Below are 17,206 nucleotides of genomic sequence, written 5' to 3' on the forward strand. Positions count from 1 at the left end.
CAGATCCATTCCTTCTTCTTCAACCTCTTGGCTGGTATCAATTTGCGCGATTACTAAACCAAGATCAGGGGCTGTCGAGGCGCGGTCTAAATCTAAATCAGAATCCGAGAGCGCTACTGGCCTGGCCGACACCTCTCCCTCCTCGGCGAAGTGGAACTGGTCTATCTGATCTTCCAAGGACGAGTGCGAGGAACCGGCTTTTTCCTCTGGGACAACTACTGCAGGAAAGCACGCTGAGCAGGCAGTTGGACGGGAGGTAAATCTCTCAAAGCGAGAAAACCTGGTACGGAGGCGTCGATTCGTGCTAATTGCGGATTGCTAGCCCTGATTGCTTGACCGGCTTCCACTAGAGCCCGAGTAAGGGGTTCGTAGTCCAAAATCAGAGGTGTAGCCCGCAATTGCCTGTCTGCACTCATGTAAATTTCAGATCTCAGAAGGAAATTGAGTGCTAGGTCGTTGACCAAACTTAGCTGAGGAGTCATATGTGCCTTGTCTGCAAAGCCCAAAGAAAGGGTTACGTTAGTCCGAGGAGACAAACAAGCGAAGTCAAAATTTAAACGAAGGAAAAGAAAGATCAAAACTAAGATCCCTTCCAAGGGATCTGACTCTATGGTGTCCCACCTGGTTTTCCTGCCTTGACCGGGCAGTGAATACCGTCGTGCCATGGTCTGGAGACGATCAAAAGGTCGTCCTTCAAGCCTTTGTTGGACTTGGGAAGGCAGGATATCAACCTCACCTCATCGGACCTGGATTTCAAGTAATATGAGTCGCCGAGGTTGTGCAATTCATATAGATGAACCACGTCATGCCATGAAAGGCCGAGGTTCATCTGATCGTTCAAGACGTCTACGTAACCCGGAATTCGGAACATATTCGTTACGCATTGGTGAGGGGGCCAACCTATGACCACGCAAATAATCCCTAGTTATCCTCCCCATAGGGATGGTCATTCCTCCTTCCACAAAGGCTGTCACTGGAATGGCGACCTGCCCCGTTCTTCTCTTGATTAAGACTTCCTCCAGAGAACAATACTCTAGACCTACCTCCGGTGGGATACGGTACTTAGCCCTGAAGCCTTCCATACCGGCCAGGGAATCTACCATTTTCTAAAGCTTACCCATCCCCCTAATCCTAGGTGACGCGAAGACGATTTACTTAAGGAATAACGCTGGAAAAGGCAACGAAAAAGAAATGTGCACTTACAAGTGAGGAACTTATAGGAAATCTTCAAGGGGACGATTGTGAAGGCTTGAACGCTTTGAGAGGGAAAGTACTAGAGTGCTCTGAGTGCTTGAGTGCTTGTTCGAAAATGAGAAGAAAATGCCTTTGAAAAATCTTATATATCCGAGGGGAGCTGGATAGACGTACTCCTGCCTAGAGAAATGGAAATGATATCAACCATTGATCTAGCACCCAAACGTTGGATTGAAAAGGCATAAAACCGCTAAAAACAATAATTAGTGCCTCATGGGTCATTAAGCAACTCCGTCATTAATGAGGCACTTGAGAAGCGTATTTCCGCATGGGTGAAGCAGAAATCCACAACAAATAATCCTATGAATGTCAAAATCCCGCCTTTCCTCCTCGGACAATAAAAAAAGAGCCGGAATTTTGAGGGGCTAGTGTAGGGGTAAAATTCCCAAAGTCAACAATGGGCCTTGGGCCCCGCACAGAGCCCAACCATGACCAAAAAGGAAAAGGGGGACCAAAAGACTTCTGGCCCAATCCTGTTGAGCCCAGTTTATTTTAAAAGACGTCTGAGGAGGAATGTCTCCTCGGACATACAAAGATGGGCCCAATGAGCCACCCCCTCCACAGTGAAGAACCATCCCGGACAAACATGAGTAGTAGGATGAGCCTCACACAGTAGAAAAGAGGAAAATGTAAGACGTCCAGGGAGAAGCCACAACTGCCGCATTAAATGCAAGGAAGCTACTTTTTCAGCCGCATTAATGTGGAGAAGACAGGCGATCAGTGTTACATTGGCCATTGCAACTCACAGAAAGATAAGGTGGATGTCCAATGGGACAGGCACTCAAGTGAAGGTCCAAATGGTTAACAAGTGTAGGTCCAAATGGTTAACAAGTGTAAGGCCCCCATCAACTTAAGGAGGCTATATAAGAGAAGGAAATCCCCATGAAGAGGGGATTGGAAAATTTACAAAAAAAGAGAGAGAGAGAGAGATAAAAAGAATTCTATAATCAGAGCAAAAGAGGCACTCATATGTCTCCACGGACGTGTATCCTGTGAACATAAATGAAACATTCTTACGTTCAAACTGTTGCATGGCATATAACTAATTAGCGTTCACTTTGTCCAACCTTAGTTCTGTAACCCACTCTCTACAAATTCATTGTCGAGGGTCTTTTGGGCCAGAACCGCTCACATACTGGACCTGGGCCCCAAAAAGCGCCCTTACAATAATAATAATAATAATAATAATAATGGAAACATACTATTTTCTTACTAGACTTTGGCAAATCAATTTCAAACATTCTGTGGACCATAGTTGAGGTGGAGTCTTCCTTTATTAACAAATAATTAATCTTCAATTTTTCAATCCTAACCTTTTAATCTAAACAAGTTATCCTTTTTTATATATTATAAAATAGCCTCGAATTGATAAGAGCAGAAAATATTTGATGAAGAGGATTTTTACTTATTTTATTAAAAATAAAATCCCTTAGAGTTTTTAAGATATCCCTACTATGAAAATTTTAAAATTCTATTTGTAATTAGTAGACCTTGTTTTTTAATGTCATCAATATTTCAATTATTTTTTGAATATCATCATTTATTTATTTATGGGATAATTACAGTAAACCCACCTGAGGTTAGGCCCGATAACACTATGCCTACCCGTGGTTCAAAACTTATCACTTTGCCCACCTGAGGTGCCTTCCGTTAGGGCTCTGTTACCCACCTCTCCGTTTGCCGTTAGAAAAACACATTTTTAAAGAAAAACAAACATAACAAAGATCAAAAAGTTAGGACTTCTTATTCCTTAAGAACTTCTTTGAGAACAAAACCCAGGAATAGCACAGATCAAATGCTATTCCTGATTAAAAGTGATATCATTGAGCATTTGTTTTTTTATTTTTGTTTTTTTTATAGATCTCTCCAACTTTTATTCAAACCAAACCAAACCCAAAAAAAAAAAAAAAATTCCAAATCCCAGAAAATTCAAACCAAACCAAACCAAACACAAGCCACAAATCCAGAAAAAAAATCATATCTCGCCGGCGCGATCTCGCCAGCGCGATCTCGCGAAGGCGAGATCGCGATCGACGTCGCGATCTCGCGACGGCGCGATCTCGCCTTCGCGAGATCGCGCCGGATCGAGATCGCGATCGACGGCGCTATCTCGCCTTCGCGACATCGCGCCGGATCGAGATCGCGATCGAAGGCGAGATCGCGCCGGATCGAGATCGTGATCGACGGCGCGATCGCGATCGACGTCGCGATCTCGCGACGGCGCGATTGCGATCGACGTCGCGATCTTGCCGGCGCGATCTGATTTTTTTTCTGGATTTGTGGCTTGTGTTTTCTGGGATTTGGAATTTTTTTTTTTTTTTTGGGTTTGGTTTGGTTTGAATAAAAGTTGGAGAGATCTATAAAAAAAAAACAAAAATAAAAAAACAAATGCTCAATGATATCACTTTTAATCAGGAATAGCATTTGATCTGTGCTATTCCTGTGTTTTGTTCTCAAAGAAGTTCTTAAGGAATAAGAAGTCCTAACTTTTTGATCTTTGTTATGTTTGTTTTTCTAACGGCAAACGGAGAGGTGGGTAACAGAGCCCTAACGGAAGGCACCTCAGGTGGGCAAAGTGATAAGTTTTGAACCATGGGTAGGTATAGTGTTATCGGGCCTAATCTCAGGTGGGTTTACTGTAATTATCCCTTTATTTATTAATGATGTGGTCAATTTAATTAACTTGTTTTAAAACAGATACAAAGGATTTTATTAAGTCAATGTTACAATTTTCTTAGAATTTCAAATGCTTCTCATTAAATTTTACTCCACTAGTGTTTGGGTGCAATTAATAAGTTAAAGAATTCCAACAGATTCTCATCAATAAGTCATTCATTGCACTAGTCTACAACTCAATTCTCCAAGAATTACTGAACCTTCTCATCAAGTTTCCATCTTCTATTACAGTAGTGTGTATGGAATATGTATGGTGCAATCATGTTATGAATTCCAGAACATTCTCACTAATATAATAATCCATTCCACTACATTATTCAATTATCCAAGAATTCCAAAGCTTCTCATCAATTTCTCATCTATTCCACTAGTGTATGGTGCAAAATCCAAAAAAAAAAAAAAAAAGGGTGCAAAGTAAAAAAAATTCTAAGATCACACACTGTTGTGTCGTAATTTTGTCAAGACTCTAATGTGGCACACTATAGATAATTAGAAAGAAAATAATGAGTTAATATGTATGTGATAAACAACCCATTACAATCTGCCACATAAAAGAATTATAAAAAATATGCGATAAAAAGTATGGTTTTAAAATTATTAGTACACTGTGTAATTATGTCATGAATTCCTAAAAATGTTTGGAAGTCTGAAAAGAAAAAATATTTGAGTTACAAACTGCGAGATTAACAATACATTATAACTTTCTAAAAGATGGTCAAGAAGTCGGTTCTTAATCATCAATATCTCAAACAGCAGCAAAGATCCCACTTCCTATTTGTCCAGGTATATATTTTTCAATAACTAATTTATTTATGACTTATGACATAGATTCTTATCTTATATTATGTATTCTTTATTATAAAGTTTTATTTATGTAGGACAAAGATTCGGCATATCACTCAAAACGCTACGCTACACACAAAAGTTTGGTCCCACACGGACCCTAGTGCTTCGAATGCAAGGGAAGAAGAAGAAAAATGACGTGTTTTTTGGGAAAAAAAATAAGTTCACCAATGGAGGAACAGAGTCAAGTCAATACTGAATTTTTTTGGAAGCAAAATTAGAGATCACTAATTATGGTTTTAATTTATGTTTTGAAACATGAAGCAGAATATTATCCTCAAATTATGAAAATGTCCAATTAGTTTATGAAAATCTCTTAGGTGAAGAAGTATTAATACAATGTTAAAATGTGATATTAGTGGTATATGTAAATAACTAGTATCAAAATGTCACATAAGTTTTTCACAATAAAACATTTAAAAAAAAAAAAAAATTTACTATAAAAATATTATGAACATAACATTATTCATTAAAAAGAAACACAATATATTCTCATTTAAATGAGCTTATTTTTTTATTTAAATAGAATATACTATTTTATTTATAAAGCTTTAAAATTTTTTAATGTACAATTATATTTCCATACAATAAATAAAAGGAAAACAAAATTTACACCTAAAGTAAAAGTTTTTTTTTTTTTTTTTAAATGAAAGAAAGAAGGAGTTGGTTTGATTTTTTTTTTTTAAAACAGAACCAAAGTGAAGCACAGACTGCATAGTGGTTCCACTTTAAGAATAAAAAAAATAAAAAGTCTGCGGAAAAGCGCGCGCGATCTTGAGTGAGCGAGTTTGCATGTGGAGGCTTGCAAGTTGCAAGTTGCAACTTAAAAAAAAAAAAAAAAAATTCCATATAGAAATACAATTATAGTAAATAAATACTTATTAATAATTTTAGACAAATTAATAATTACCATTATTATCAAATTTTATATTAAAAAAATATTAAAATAAAAAAATCATAATATGTTAAACTTTACTTTTCTTTCTGTGTTACCATAATATTGACTAAATATCAATAACCATATTTTTACCACACTAATTTATAAGCTTTTTCTAATAAAATTTGTTTGCACCTTGTGGTAGCTTTATTTATTTATTTATTTTTAAATATTAAAAAAGAAAACACTTATAAAAAGAGAAATTATATGATAATAAAACATTTTCATATCACTTTTGTCTTTATTGCGGTGTGGTTGTGACTATTTGTTGTGTCCTTATTAATACAATAAAAAATGTTTACCACTATCACTTGACTAATTGTACTTTGTGTAGAGATTAAAAAGACATTAATAAGATTATTATTATTATTATTATTGTTTAAATTAAAACAATGAATAGATGAACAGAAGAATCTAGAACTAGAATCTCGTGCATAAATAAATAAATAAAGTCGAAACTTATATTTAGACTTGGTTACTGTATAGACTTGCTAGTGAAGATAGTTGACGATGACTTGACGTATCATGAGTGGTATAAAGACAAGAAGAGCAGGGCAAACTGCTCTCTCACAACTGCTCTTGTTTTCTGTAATGGATTTCAAGAGCTCATCCAATTCCTAATATCTTTCTTTCTTAGATAGTTTTTCAGTAAAACATTTTCCGGGTTTCTCAGTAAAACTTTTTCAGGGCATCTCAATAAAAAAGCTTCCTGTGACTGAGAGATGGTAGTGTTGAGTTTTGATTTGCCACCTGGGTTCAGATTTAGTCCTAAGGACAAGGAGCTCATCGAATTCTACCTGAAGCCAAAGATCACCGGCAATGATAAGGACATTTGGTTTATACCCGAAATTGAGTTCTATGAAGATGAGCCATGGGATTTACCAAGTAATCTTCTTGTTTTTTATTATCACACACCCACCTTCATTTCATGGAAAATTTAATGCTTTTTTTGTGAAAAGGTAGGAAAATGTTTTGCATTGTATTAGTTTGTTTATTGTTGCTTATTCTCTGTTCTTGTTATAGAATTTTGCTGGACTAGTGTGTTACATTATTTGATCAAAAGAAATAGTTACAGACATCATGACAGCTACTTGAATCTATATTCGAGTCCTAAGTTCTAACCCATTGTGTGTGTGTGTTTTTTTCTGTTGTTGCTGTTGTATCTGTTTTCTGGTATTCTTGTTGTACTAGTTAGCGTTTTCTTTTGTATAAAGAATGAAACTTTCTCTGTAGTTAATTTGTTGTGGTGCATTTGGAAGTACTATTGTTTTCCCTTTTTGCTTACTTTGATAACAAAATTCTGAATCAGCCTTTGTAAGAATTTTTGAACTTTCAATGTTATGTGACTTCTTTGTTAGTATTATACTTACTAGATTACATAAGATTTGCATAATGTGCCCTTATAATTATCTCACAGTTGAGCAATTATATAATGTACATGGCCATATGATTTTTCCCATTTTGGGTGTCAAAATTTTGTGCTTAAGTCTGGTTTCTTGTACTCTAGTTAAAACTGGGATTGCTTCGGAGGACCAAGAGTGGTTCTTCTTCACTGTACTGAGCCTGAAGCATCAGAACGATAATCCAAAAAAGAGAAAAAGGGGTCAGAAACAGGAACTGGTGAACAGGCAAACCAAGACTGGGTTCTGGAAATCAACCGGTAAAGATCGGGAAATCGAGTCTGGAGGGATCGTGGTTGGAATGAAGAAATCTCTGGTCTTCCATAGAGGGAGTACTAAGGGAAAAGGGAAGGGAATAGGGACTAGTTGGGTAATGCATGAGTACAGCACAACCCAGAAGGAGTTTGATGGAAAACACCCCGGCCAGGTTGGCTTTTGCTATTCAGTTTGTTTGATTGATGTTAAATTGACGTCAGATTTTTTATTGATCACTCAACTGAGTGTGTGTGTTGATTTGAGATTGTTTTGCCTCCAAAATCATTGGAGGTAACTTTAAAAGAGGATTGATTCAATTAGCTAGGATTGTGGAAGCTGTTAATTTTTTGTTAATTCTTAGTGAGGGTTAACATTCTTGCTGGATTAATTATTTCTCTCTCTTTTTAATATTTAATTTTCATTAAAGAAGGTATTCTTAATCCATCAAGTGATAGATATTGAAATTTGACATGTAGACAGTGTTGCAAGGGATTAGTGATTTTAGCTCAGAAGTTCCCCTATTGAGGAGAGGAGGAGACTCTTAAGAACAGGGTGTGAATTTTTTTTTTTAAAGTAGTTTGATGGTTTCTTTTGGGTTGAACGATACTCACATGTATGAATTGTGAATTTGTTTGTTTTGTTAATGTAAGAGTGGCATTGGGTGTATAAAGGTTTTGAGATTGTGAGTCTCGTTTATGATGTAATGGGATTTGGGGGAGATTTTGTTTCTGACATTTGTGTGTGATGCTTGTGAGAGTGTGCTAATTTGATTGAGGTTTTGTTGAACGTGGTTGTAATCCATATTATTGATAGTCGATTTCAATTGGTGTTGTTGCTAGTGGACTGCATGGAGTTGACTGAACCATGCTTAATATTGTTATCTTGTAATGATTTTTTAAAAAATTGTTAATGTGAATGTGCTCTCACTAGCTCCAAATCAAAAAAAGTTTTACTGAAACCTATTATATATCAAATGGCTTTGTAGGACAACCTCCTCTATGTCATTGTTAGTTACAACATTTCTGATATATATTTACATTCTGTTATTTGAATCTTTGTGGTAATTCAATTTGTAGTATATATAAGGCAAGGATGATATGTTCGTCCAATTCACTTGGGTACTTAACATTATGCAGAAGCCCTTTGTACTTTGTCGTTTATTCAATAATGAAGAAAAGAGTAACAAAGGTGGACCCGCAAAGTCTAAGCCAGCACTGTCTCCTGTATCTCCAGTATTGGAAGTGCAAGCTGAAATTTCTGATCAAATGATGTCTGATGTTACGGAACTTGTTCAGTGTAACAATGACAACAAACATCATAAAGCATATGTTGCGGATGATCAAGCGGAAGGGGTGAGATATATATATATATATATATATATTTTTTTTTTTGGTTGGAATTGAGAAGTATAGTAAATTAATCAAGTACTTATCTTGTGCACTCATGTTTCTTGTCAGGTTGATTTAAGTGAAGAGGACATGGAACTTCTCATGGGTGCATTCTATGTCCCTTCAGAGGACTCTCCACCCGGTTTACCCCTCACCACTACTGATGTTTCAACTCCAATCACTGTCAAATCTTCTCATAAAGAAACACAATCTGAGCCAACATTGACTCCAGCATCTCAAGAATTGCCTGAGCAAGCTGAATACCATCCAATTACTTGCATAACAAGATTTGGCAATGCAGCACCACTTGCATGTAACGATGATTATAATGCTTATGCTGCAGAAAATCAAGTGGCAGAAGTAAATACTGCAGAAGTGAGAATGAATTTTACTTTCAGCTTGAAACAGTTGTCAATATTATTCTTTTGTGGGAATTAAAAGTGCAGATAACTAAAAATATGTACTTATCTCAGTTATTCATTTGTCTTCCATCAGGTTGGCCTCGATCTGGATATGGACAAAGCCTTCGAAAGGTTCTTTATCCCTCCACCAGGGTCAGTAGATTGCAACCTTTTCTCCCCATCAACTTCAACCCCCGTTACTGCTGTTTCAATGTCTCCAGACTTTGGCAGTGAAGCTGACAATTATCGCCCAAGTTTTCGACGTCTTCCTAAAGAAAATTCTGATGGAATAACAACTGACACTATAGTGCCCATTGAGTACAATGGTTATAACACTTATGTTGCAAATAATCAAGTGGCAGAAGTGACATCTGATGAGGTGAGGAAAGAATTAAATTCAAGCATAAAACAATTACATCTCTTTTCCAAGGGTAGTTAACTAGTTAAGTACCTATCTTATTCATTTATGTTTCTAACATCAGGCTGATTTGCAGGTGGAGGCAGGCTCGAATATGTTCCCTGACACACCACAGCCGCTAGGTTGCGACATGTTATCCCCATTACACTCGCACATGCAAGCAGAGTTAGGTTCTTCTTGCATGTCTTACCCTTTTACCAATGACTTAAACAGTGGTTATTGGAGGGTGCATCACCAATCTGGCATGAATGTGCCAGCTCCCAATTTCTCCGAGTCCGGGGATTTAACTCTTATTAATCCAGATGAGTTCTTTCCTAAAATGTCTAGCAGTCAAACTAATCTTGCTTTTGATGATGGGACCCTGAAAAACATGGTCTCTGATAAGGACAGTGGGTCAGATGCCAATCTGGTAAGTGAAAACTCTCAAGATATTGTTTATTAATTGATCTTGCAAGTTTTTTGAAGAAAATTTAAGCTGTGTTAATTTGCTGCTCAAGACTTTTTATACTCCTTTGTGGGTAGTTTTTGAGTTATTCAATGTGGTTTATTTGTGTCTTTTATCTTCAGATAAATTGGTCTTCTAAAAGCTAACCTTGCAGTGTTATTATGTACAGCCGTTCATGCTTGAGGATCCAGAATGGGTGTCAATTGATGAGATCTTGAATCCAGAGGTTTCATCACGGTTGTTAAATCAGGATCATACTTAGGATCTCTGGGAGGGTCTGCGGATCAGATCATAGGATCTGATTGAAGATACCCTTACTAATATTAGTAAGGGCAAAGATTAAAAGAATTATTAGTCTTCCTTTTCCCACTTACATACATTTGCAAACATTCCCCAAAGTCTCCTCAAACCGATTCACTCTTTTTCACCTCAAAAGAGAATTTTAGTATATTCCAACCATCTTTCCCTCTACTGTCCTCTCCTCCCTTTCCATTTCCCTCTGTTCCAAATATTGTGTTATTGTCTGTTACAAAGCACAGACCCATGGTATTTTACATTCAAAAGCCTATAGCCTCCTTCAACAACTCAAATAGACTACCACCCCCATTTCCCTCTACTCTCCTCTGCCCCACCCCACCCCCCCAAAAAAACTCTAAAAAAGCTACCAGCTTAGGCTTATTTCAGCTCCAAGTTGAATTTAAAGGTTTCTCTTGGAAAACCCAATCTAGGTCGGGATTTTAATTAATCCTGTTCTTAATAGACTTCTAGTTCTGGTTGAAGTCATTGATGTTTAAGATTTGTAGAATTGTGAGATCGAAGATCCTTGATCGAGATTTTAACAACCCCTGGACTCTGTTACAGAGTGAAACAAGTACAATCGATTACTGTACCGTCACTTCTCGTGTATAATGTTGAGGTGCACTGGACAGCCTTGGTGTTCTTATGAGAGGACCTTACAAGTACAATGCGTCCTCATTTGCTGGTGCTGTGAACAAATTATATATGTATATAATGAATTAAGCTATCATTTGGAATTAGTATGAGGATTTGGCAACTACGAAAATGGAAGCAAGGCTTCATTGTTGTTAAATCTGTATGCAGTGTGATTTATGTTTAAGCTGTACTGATAATTGTCTACTTCTGTAAACATGTAATGATATGTACTCCTAAGTCAACCGATGAATTTCGTTTGTGTTATCATCTTTAAAGTTTGTGATGGTTAAAATTTGTGTGCTGGAATGTGGTTGTTTTTAGTTGCTTGTGTGTGTTTAGACTAGAAGAATGCATGAAAACTGAAATCAAGTTGAGCTAGAATTGAAGCATGTACAATGAAAAAGGCTGATGTACACAGGATTGGAATGAGTGACATGGTCCGGGACCTCCAGATTGAAGGTGCCATAATCAGGTTATAATCCAGTAGTAAAATACAGGAATGTCTTCAGGTAAAGCTATAATGGTTGTTGAATTTCAATGTTTTATTATTAATGTTGCTATTATTCTATTTGCATATATTCAAGCTTGAAGGATGGGTTGCTTGCAATGGTGGTAGTTTTACAATTGAAACTCGCTCAATAGTGTTTCAGAATATTCGATAAATCTTCTTACATAAGTTTAAGGTTTCCTAAAGTTTGGCTAATGCATATTCAGAATTTGTTAGTTATGCTATACATTTTTATTTACTTAGTATGTTCTCCTTTGACTTTCAAAACCTATTATTCTTGCTTTTCTGTTTTCATAATTTTGTTCTGGAGTGGATCTTTTCCGTGGCTTGCTTCGAAAGGTTGGACTTAGAAGAATTTTTTTTTTTTTTTTTTTAATAAAAGGTAATTTTTTTGAAAAGAAACGATATATTTACCGAGTACTATTATCAGAGTTCACCTCATTCTCTCTCCGTGTTTTTAATTTCTAAAAAAAATAAAATCCAACTGTGTAGTGTAATTTGCCCAGTTCTTTTTAAAAGTTTTAAGTTTTTGATCATGACTCTTGAGTGGAACTTATAATCGTGTTGGCTCAAGACTTAAGACTCCTTTAAAAAAGGATTCTAACCTCCATGAAAAAAAAGACTAAAAATTGTGTTGATGCAAACACAATAATAATGGAAATAATATAAAGAAAAATTGAATAATTCTTCTTAATATTATTAATTTGAGATTAAAAAATACACAATACTATTTGGACTGAGGCGCGATACTTGTTTTTTTAAAGGAGATTTAAGCCCTTGGTTAGCTAAACTTTGTAACCGGTGTAGACTTTCTCTAACTTGTCTCCTCCAGGATACAACAGCCCAACAAGTGTTGTACGGCTAGAACAACCTCAGCACAATGTGTTCAAGCCCAAAACTCCACCAGAAAGAACATCCTTCTTTGCCTAGAACCTTTCTTCTTTTTAGTGTATAAAAATGCTTGGAATTGCTGGATTTTTTGGTGTGTTAACGCTGTAACATTTCAATAACTTGGATGGGTCCGAATGAGTTTATATATAGGTTCAATGGGCCTCACGAAATTACTACCCAAATTAATCTGATTAATTAGGTCCATTATTTTGATGTAATGAGTATTACAATTTTAATTGCTAGAAAAATCTGATAGGCTAGAGTTACACCATTACATGGATGAGATAAGGAGTTTCTGAAGAAATAAATAGACCTAACAACTAATTTATTAAGTGGGTGAATGACTCTTCATTTTCCATAATAAAAAAGTCATTTACTCACTAATGAATAAGAAAAATATTTTGAATGTATCTAACCCACAAATTGTTATAATACATATCAACCTATTAATCACCACATTTAAAAAGAATAAAAAAGTCTCTCATTTTCAATCTGGGATTAAACATTTCACTAACTCGTCATCTTCCATATTAACTCCCACATCTTTCCATTTATATAGTCATATGAATTCATTTTAATTAATTAATATTAAAATGCTCCAACAATTCCCCACTCATTTTAATATTAAATTTTTTTAGTTAAAGAGAGGTTACTAGGCAAAGACAGGTCACTGTGCACTATGCATTATGAAGGTGTGCTCTGCATTGAACCTTCACTTAGTAAAACAGCAATCTCAACTCTAGAGTCGTAATGGTCTCCAACTTGAACTAGGATTGCTTTGGAGAAATTAAGCGTCACTGCTTACACATAACAACCCAGATGTTGAAATGAGCTTTTATAGCTAGCACTTTACGGTCGAGTTCTGATCCCAATTTCATGAGTATATTTGAGATTAAGTCCAAATCTCATAGGGAGCGGCCCTACCCCTAAAGTCACATAGGTGAAATTTTGTCAAGGGTGCTCTTGTAATTCTGACACTCCATTCATACGAGTTACAAATTTCATTAAAAGTTTTCACTCAACCTCTCCACATTATAGGATAAATGCACTTACATCACAGAGATGAATAATTAAAAAATTATTTACAAAATAAATAATTAAAGAAATAAATAGTGCATTTCCTACGACCATCATATGATTCGTTTTTCCCATTGAACCCAATTCTTAGGATCTCTAGTCCTTGGGTTGGGTATCCTCATACATGGCTTATGAATCTATGGACTTTAGTCCCATCCCACTCGATGTATTCTAGGCTCTATCTTTTGCCAAGGCCTTGGTAAATAGATTTGCAAAATTATCATTAGATTTATCATAATCCACAGTTACAATGCCACTACTCAAATAAGATCGCACGGTACTGTACTTTCTTCTTATAGGTCTAGATTTATTGTTGTAATAACGGTTTTTAACTCTATCAATTGCGGCAGTGCTATCACAATGAATTAATATAGGTGGAATTGGCTTTTCTCAAAGTGGAATTACATATAACAAATCTCTAAGCCAATTTGCCTCTTCACTAGCTGAAACTAATGCTATTAATTCAGTTTCCATTGTTGAATTAGCAATTATTGTTTGCTTTTTTGATTTTCAACAAATAGCACCATTACCTAAGGTAAAAATATAACCAGTGGTAGAGAGAGAATCACTTGAAAAAGTATTCCAATCGACATAACTAAAAACTTCATTCACAGCAGGGTACTTTTTATAAAATGAGCTATAGCTTTTGGTACTAATTAAATATCTCATGACTCGCTCAATAGTTAGCCAATGATCTCTACTAGGCTTGCTAGTAAATCTGCTAAGCACTCCTACTGTATATGGAATGCCAGGTCTAGTACAATCAGTAGCTTAACGCAAACTACCAATGATGCTAGCATAATCCTTTGATTAAAAATCTCATCATCATTATTCACAAGAAATAAATGAATACTAGAATCAAAAGGAGTAGCTACACTTTTGTGATCATGAAAATTATATTTTCACAATATTTTCTTAACATAATGTGATTGATCAAGAAATATTTCATCACATGTTTTTGTAATTTTCATGCTCAAAATAAAATTAACCTCACCAAGATCTTTCATATCAAAATGGCTTTTAGGCATATTTTTTGTCTCATTTATAACATGCATATTTAAGCCAAAAATCAACATATTGTCCACATAAAAGCTAATAATAACATGTAAATTATTCCATGATTTAGAATAAATACATTTGTCACATTCATTTGATTTATAACCATTCTTAATCATGCAAAAATCGAACTTTTCATGCCACTGTTTAGGTGTCTATCTTAAGCCATATAGGGATTTAGTTAGCTTATATACCTTGCTTTCTTGTTCAGGCTCTATAAAGCCTTCGAATTGGTCCATATAAATCTCTTCCTTTAGGTCCCCATTTAGAAAAGCAGTTTTTACATCCATTTGATGAATTTTCAAATCAAAAATTGCAGCAATAGCAATTAACAATCTAATAGATGTAATTCTTGTTACTGGAGAAAATGTATCAAAGAAATCAAGATATGCCTTTTGTAACAAGTCTAGCTTTAAACTTATCTATTGACTCATCCGGTTTTAACTTTTTTCTAAGGACCTATTTACATCCTATGGTCTTACAACCTGGTGGAGGATCTACTAATTTCCAAGTTCCATTATAAATTAGAGATTCCATCTCATCATTTACAGCGTCTTTCCAAAATATAGCATCAAGTGATGTTAAAGCTTCATTTAAATTTTGGGGATTTTTCTGAATGTTAAAAACATAATAATCAGGGCCAAAATCCTTTTCAACTCTAGCTCTTTTACTCCTTCTAGGTTCCATTTCAAATTTTTTTTTGATTTTGTAAATGAGAAGTAGAAGAATTAGGTTGTGACAAAATATTTTCTTCAACCCCACTATTTTTCAATTCAAAAGGAAATTTTTCTTTCTGAAAAATTGCATCACCAGATTCAAATATTATTTTGTTTTCAAGATCAAAAAATCTATAGGCTGCACTATTAATCACATTACCAAGAAAAACACAATTAGTAGCTTTTATACCTAATTTAGGTATTTTAGGATCAGTAAGCCTTACATAAGCAAGACAACCCAATACTCTCAAATATTCTGAATTTGGTTTATGTTCTTTCTACATCTCAAAATGTGTGGTATGTGACTTTTTATGTGGTACCCTATTCAAAACATGACATGCAGTTAAAATAGCTTTACTCAAAAAAAGTAAAGGTGCACTAGATTCAATTAACATGTCATTTGTTCACTCAATTAGAGTTCTATTTTTTTTTTTCAGCCACACCATTAGAAGTAGGTGAATATGGTGCAGTAGTTTCATGGGTAATTCCCAAAGACTGAACAAATGAGTTGAATGCACTTGATTCATTCTCACAGCCTCTATCACTTCTTATTCTTTTTATTTTTCTACCGAATTGATTTTCAACTTCATTTAAAAAATCTTGAAAATTTTCAAAAGCATCACTTTTTATCTTTCAACAAATAAATAGTTTTATATTTTGAGAAATCATCAATAAAAGTGATAATATATTTATTTCCCCCACGAGTTAAAATTCCTTCAAATTCACATCAATCGGAGTGAATTAACTCCAGCAATTCGGTATTTCTTACAACACTTTTATGAGGTCTTTTTGTAATCTTAACTTGACTACAAGTTTCACATTTTTCAAAATCTTTTGACAATCTTGGAATTAACCCTAAACTACTCATGATTCCCACATATCTACTATTTATATGGCACAAACGAGCATGCCAAAAATTAATAGAAGAAAGTATATAAACTGAACTGATAGATGCTTTATTATTCTTAACATTCAATTTAAACATTCCATCACAAGCATAACCCTTGCCCACAAATAATCCATATTTAGTGATTACATAATTATCATATTCCATAATTTGCTTGAAGCCAGCCTTGTTAAGTAAAAAACTTGACATTAAATTCTTTCTCATGGACGAAGTGTAAAGTACATCTTTCAGTGTTAGTACACATCCAGAAGTGAATTTCAAATCAACCTTATCACTCCCAAGAACCTTGGTTTCGCTAGAGTCACCAAACATAATTGTTTTTCCTTCTTCAAAGGGATTGTTCAACTTGAACCAATCTTTGTCATAGCAGACGTGCCTATTAGCACTAGAATTTGCCCACCACCCTTCAACAAATTGCACCATATTGATGTCTATAATCATAACCACTAAAGGCTCTTTGGTTACGTTAGCTTGCGGAACAGATTCATGTTTCCAAAATTTGCAAAATCGAGGAATATACCCACTTTTGCCACTGACAAAACAAGATTTATTAAATTGATCTTGTGAAGGGGGTTCTTAGTTATTATTGTAATTTTTATTCGGGTTTCCCCTTCCTTGAGGTCTATTATTATTTTTAAAGGCTCTCTTTTTAGGCTTCAATTGACCATTTATAGAAAAATGATTTTTGGGCAGGTTATTATTGGCTGAAATAAGGTTTACCTTTGTGGTGGAATTATCATTGCTCTCTTGTGTCATGAGTGCATCTTGTCTTCTAGCCTCCTCCTCCACACAGATGCGTGTGATCAAAGTCTTCAAGGATGTCTCATTTTGTTTGTGCTGCAAAGTCTTTTGGAACTCCCCTCAAGATTGTGGTATTTTATTAACTATGCCAGCTACCACCAGATTATCTCAAATCTTTATGCTTTCGAATCTCAATTCTGCTACAATCATTTGGAAGTCTTGTGCTTGATCCACCACCGATTTTCCATCCACCATTTGGTAACGGAAAAATCTACTAGCAGCATACTTCTTTGCACCAGCCTGCTCGGTATCATACTTGTTTTGTAAAGCTTTCCAAATTTTCTTTGCAGAATTATAAGT

The 17,206-nt window shown here is 35.2% G+C and overlaps 1 protein-coding gene across 1 annotated transcript; it reads left to right on the plus strand.

Annotated features, from left to right (window-relative positions):
- Positions 1-6,268: 6,268 nt before the first annotated feature.
- Positions 6,269-11,217, plus strand: LOC126698484 (NAC domain containing protein 50-like). The gene is made up of 7 exons (XM_050395743.1): positions 6,269-6,595; positions 7,218-7,537; positions 8,502-8,717; positions 8,823-9,128; positions 9,249-9,533; positions 9,649-9,981; positions 10,187-11,217. The coding sequence occupies exons 1-7, from the start codon at positions 6,433-6,435 to the stop codon at positions 10,277-10,279; spliced, it is 1,716 nt and encodes a 571-aa protein (XP_050251700.1). The 5' UTR covers positions 6,269-6,432; the 3' UTR covers positions 10,280-11,217.
- The last annotated feature ends 5,989 nt before the right edge of the window (positions 11,218-17,206 follow it).

Source organism: Quercus robur, chromosome 9, assembly GCF_932294415.1.
Source record: "Quercus robur chromosome 9, dhQueRobu3.1, whole genome shotgun sequence".
Taxonomy (NCBI): Eukaryota; Viridiplantae; Streptophyta; class Magnoliopsida; order Fagales; family Fagaceae; genus Quercus; species Quercus robur.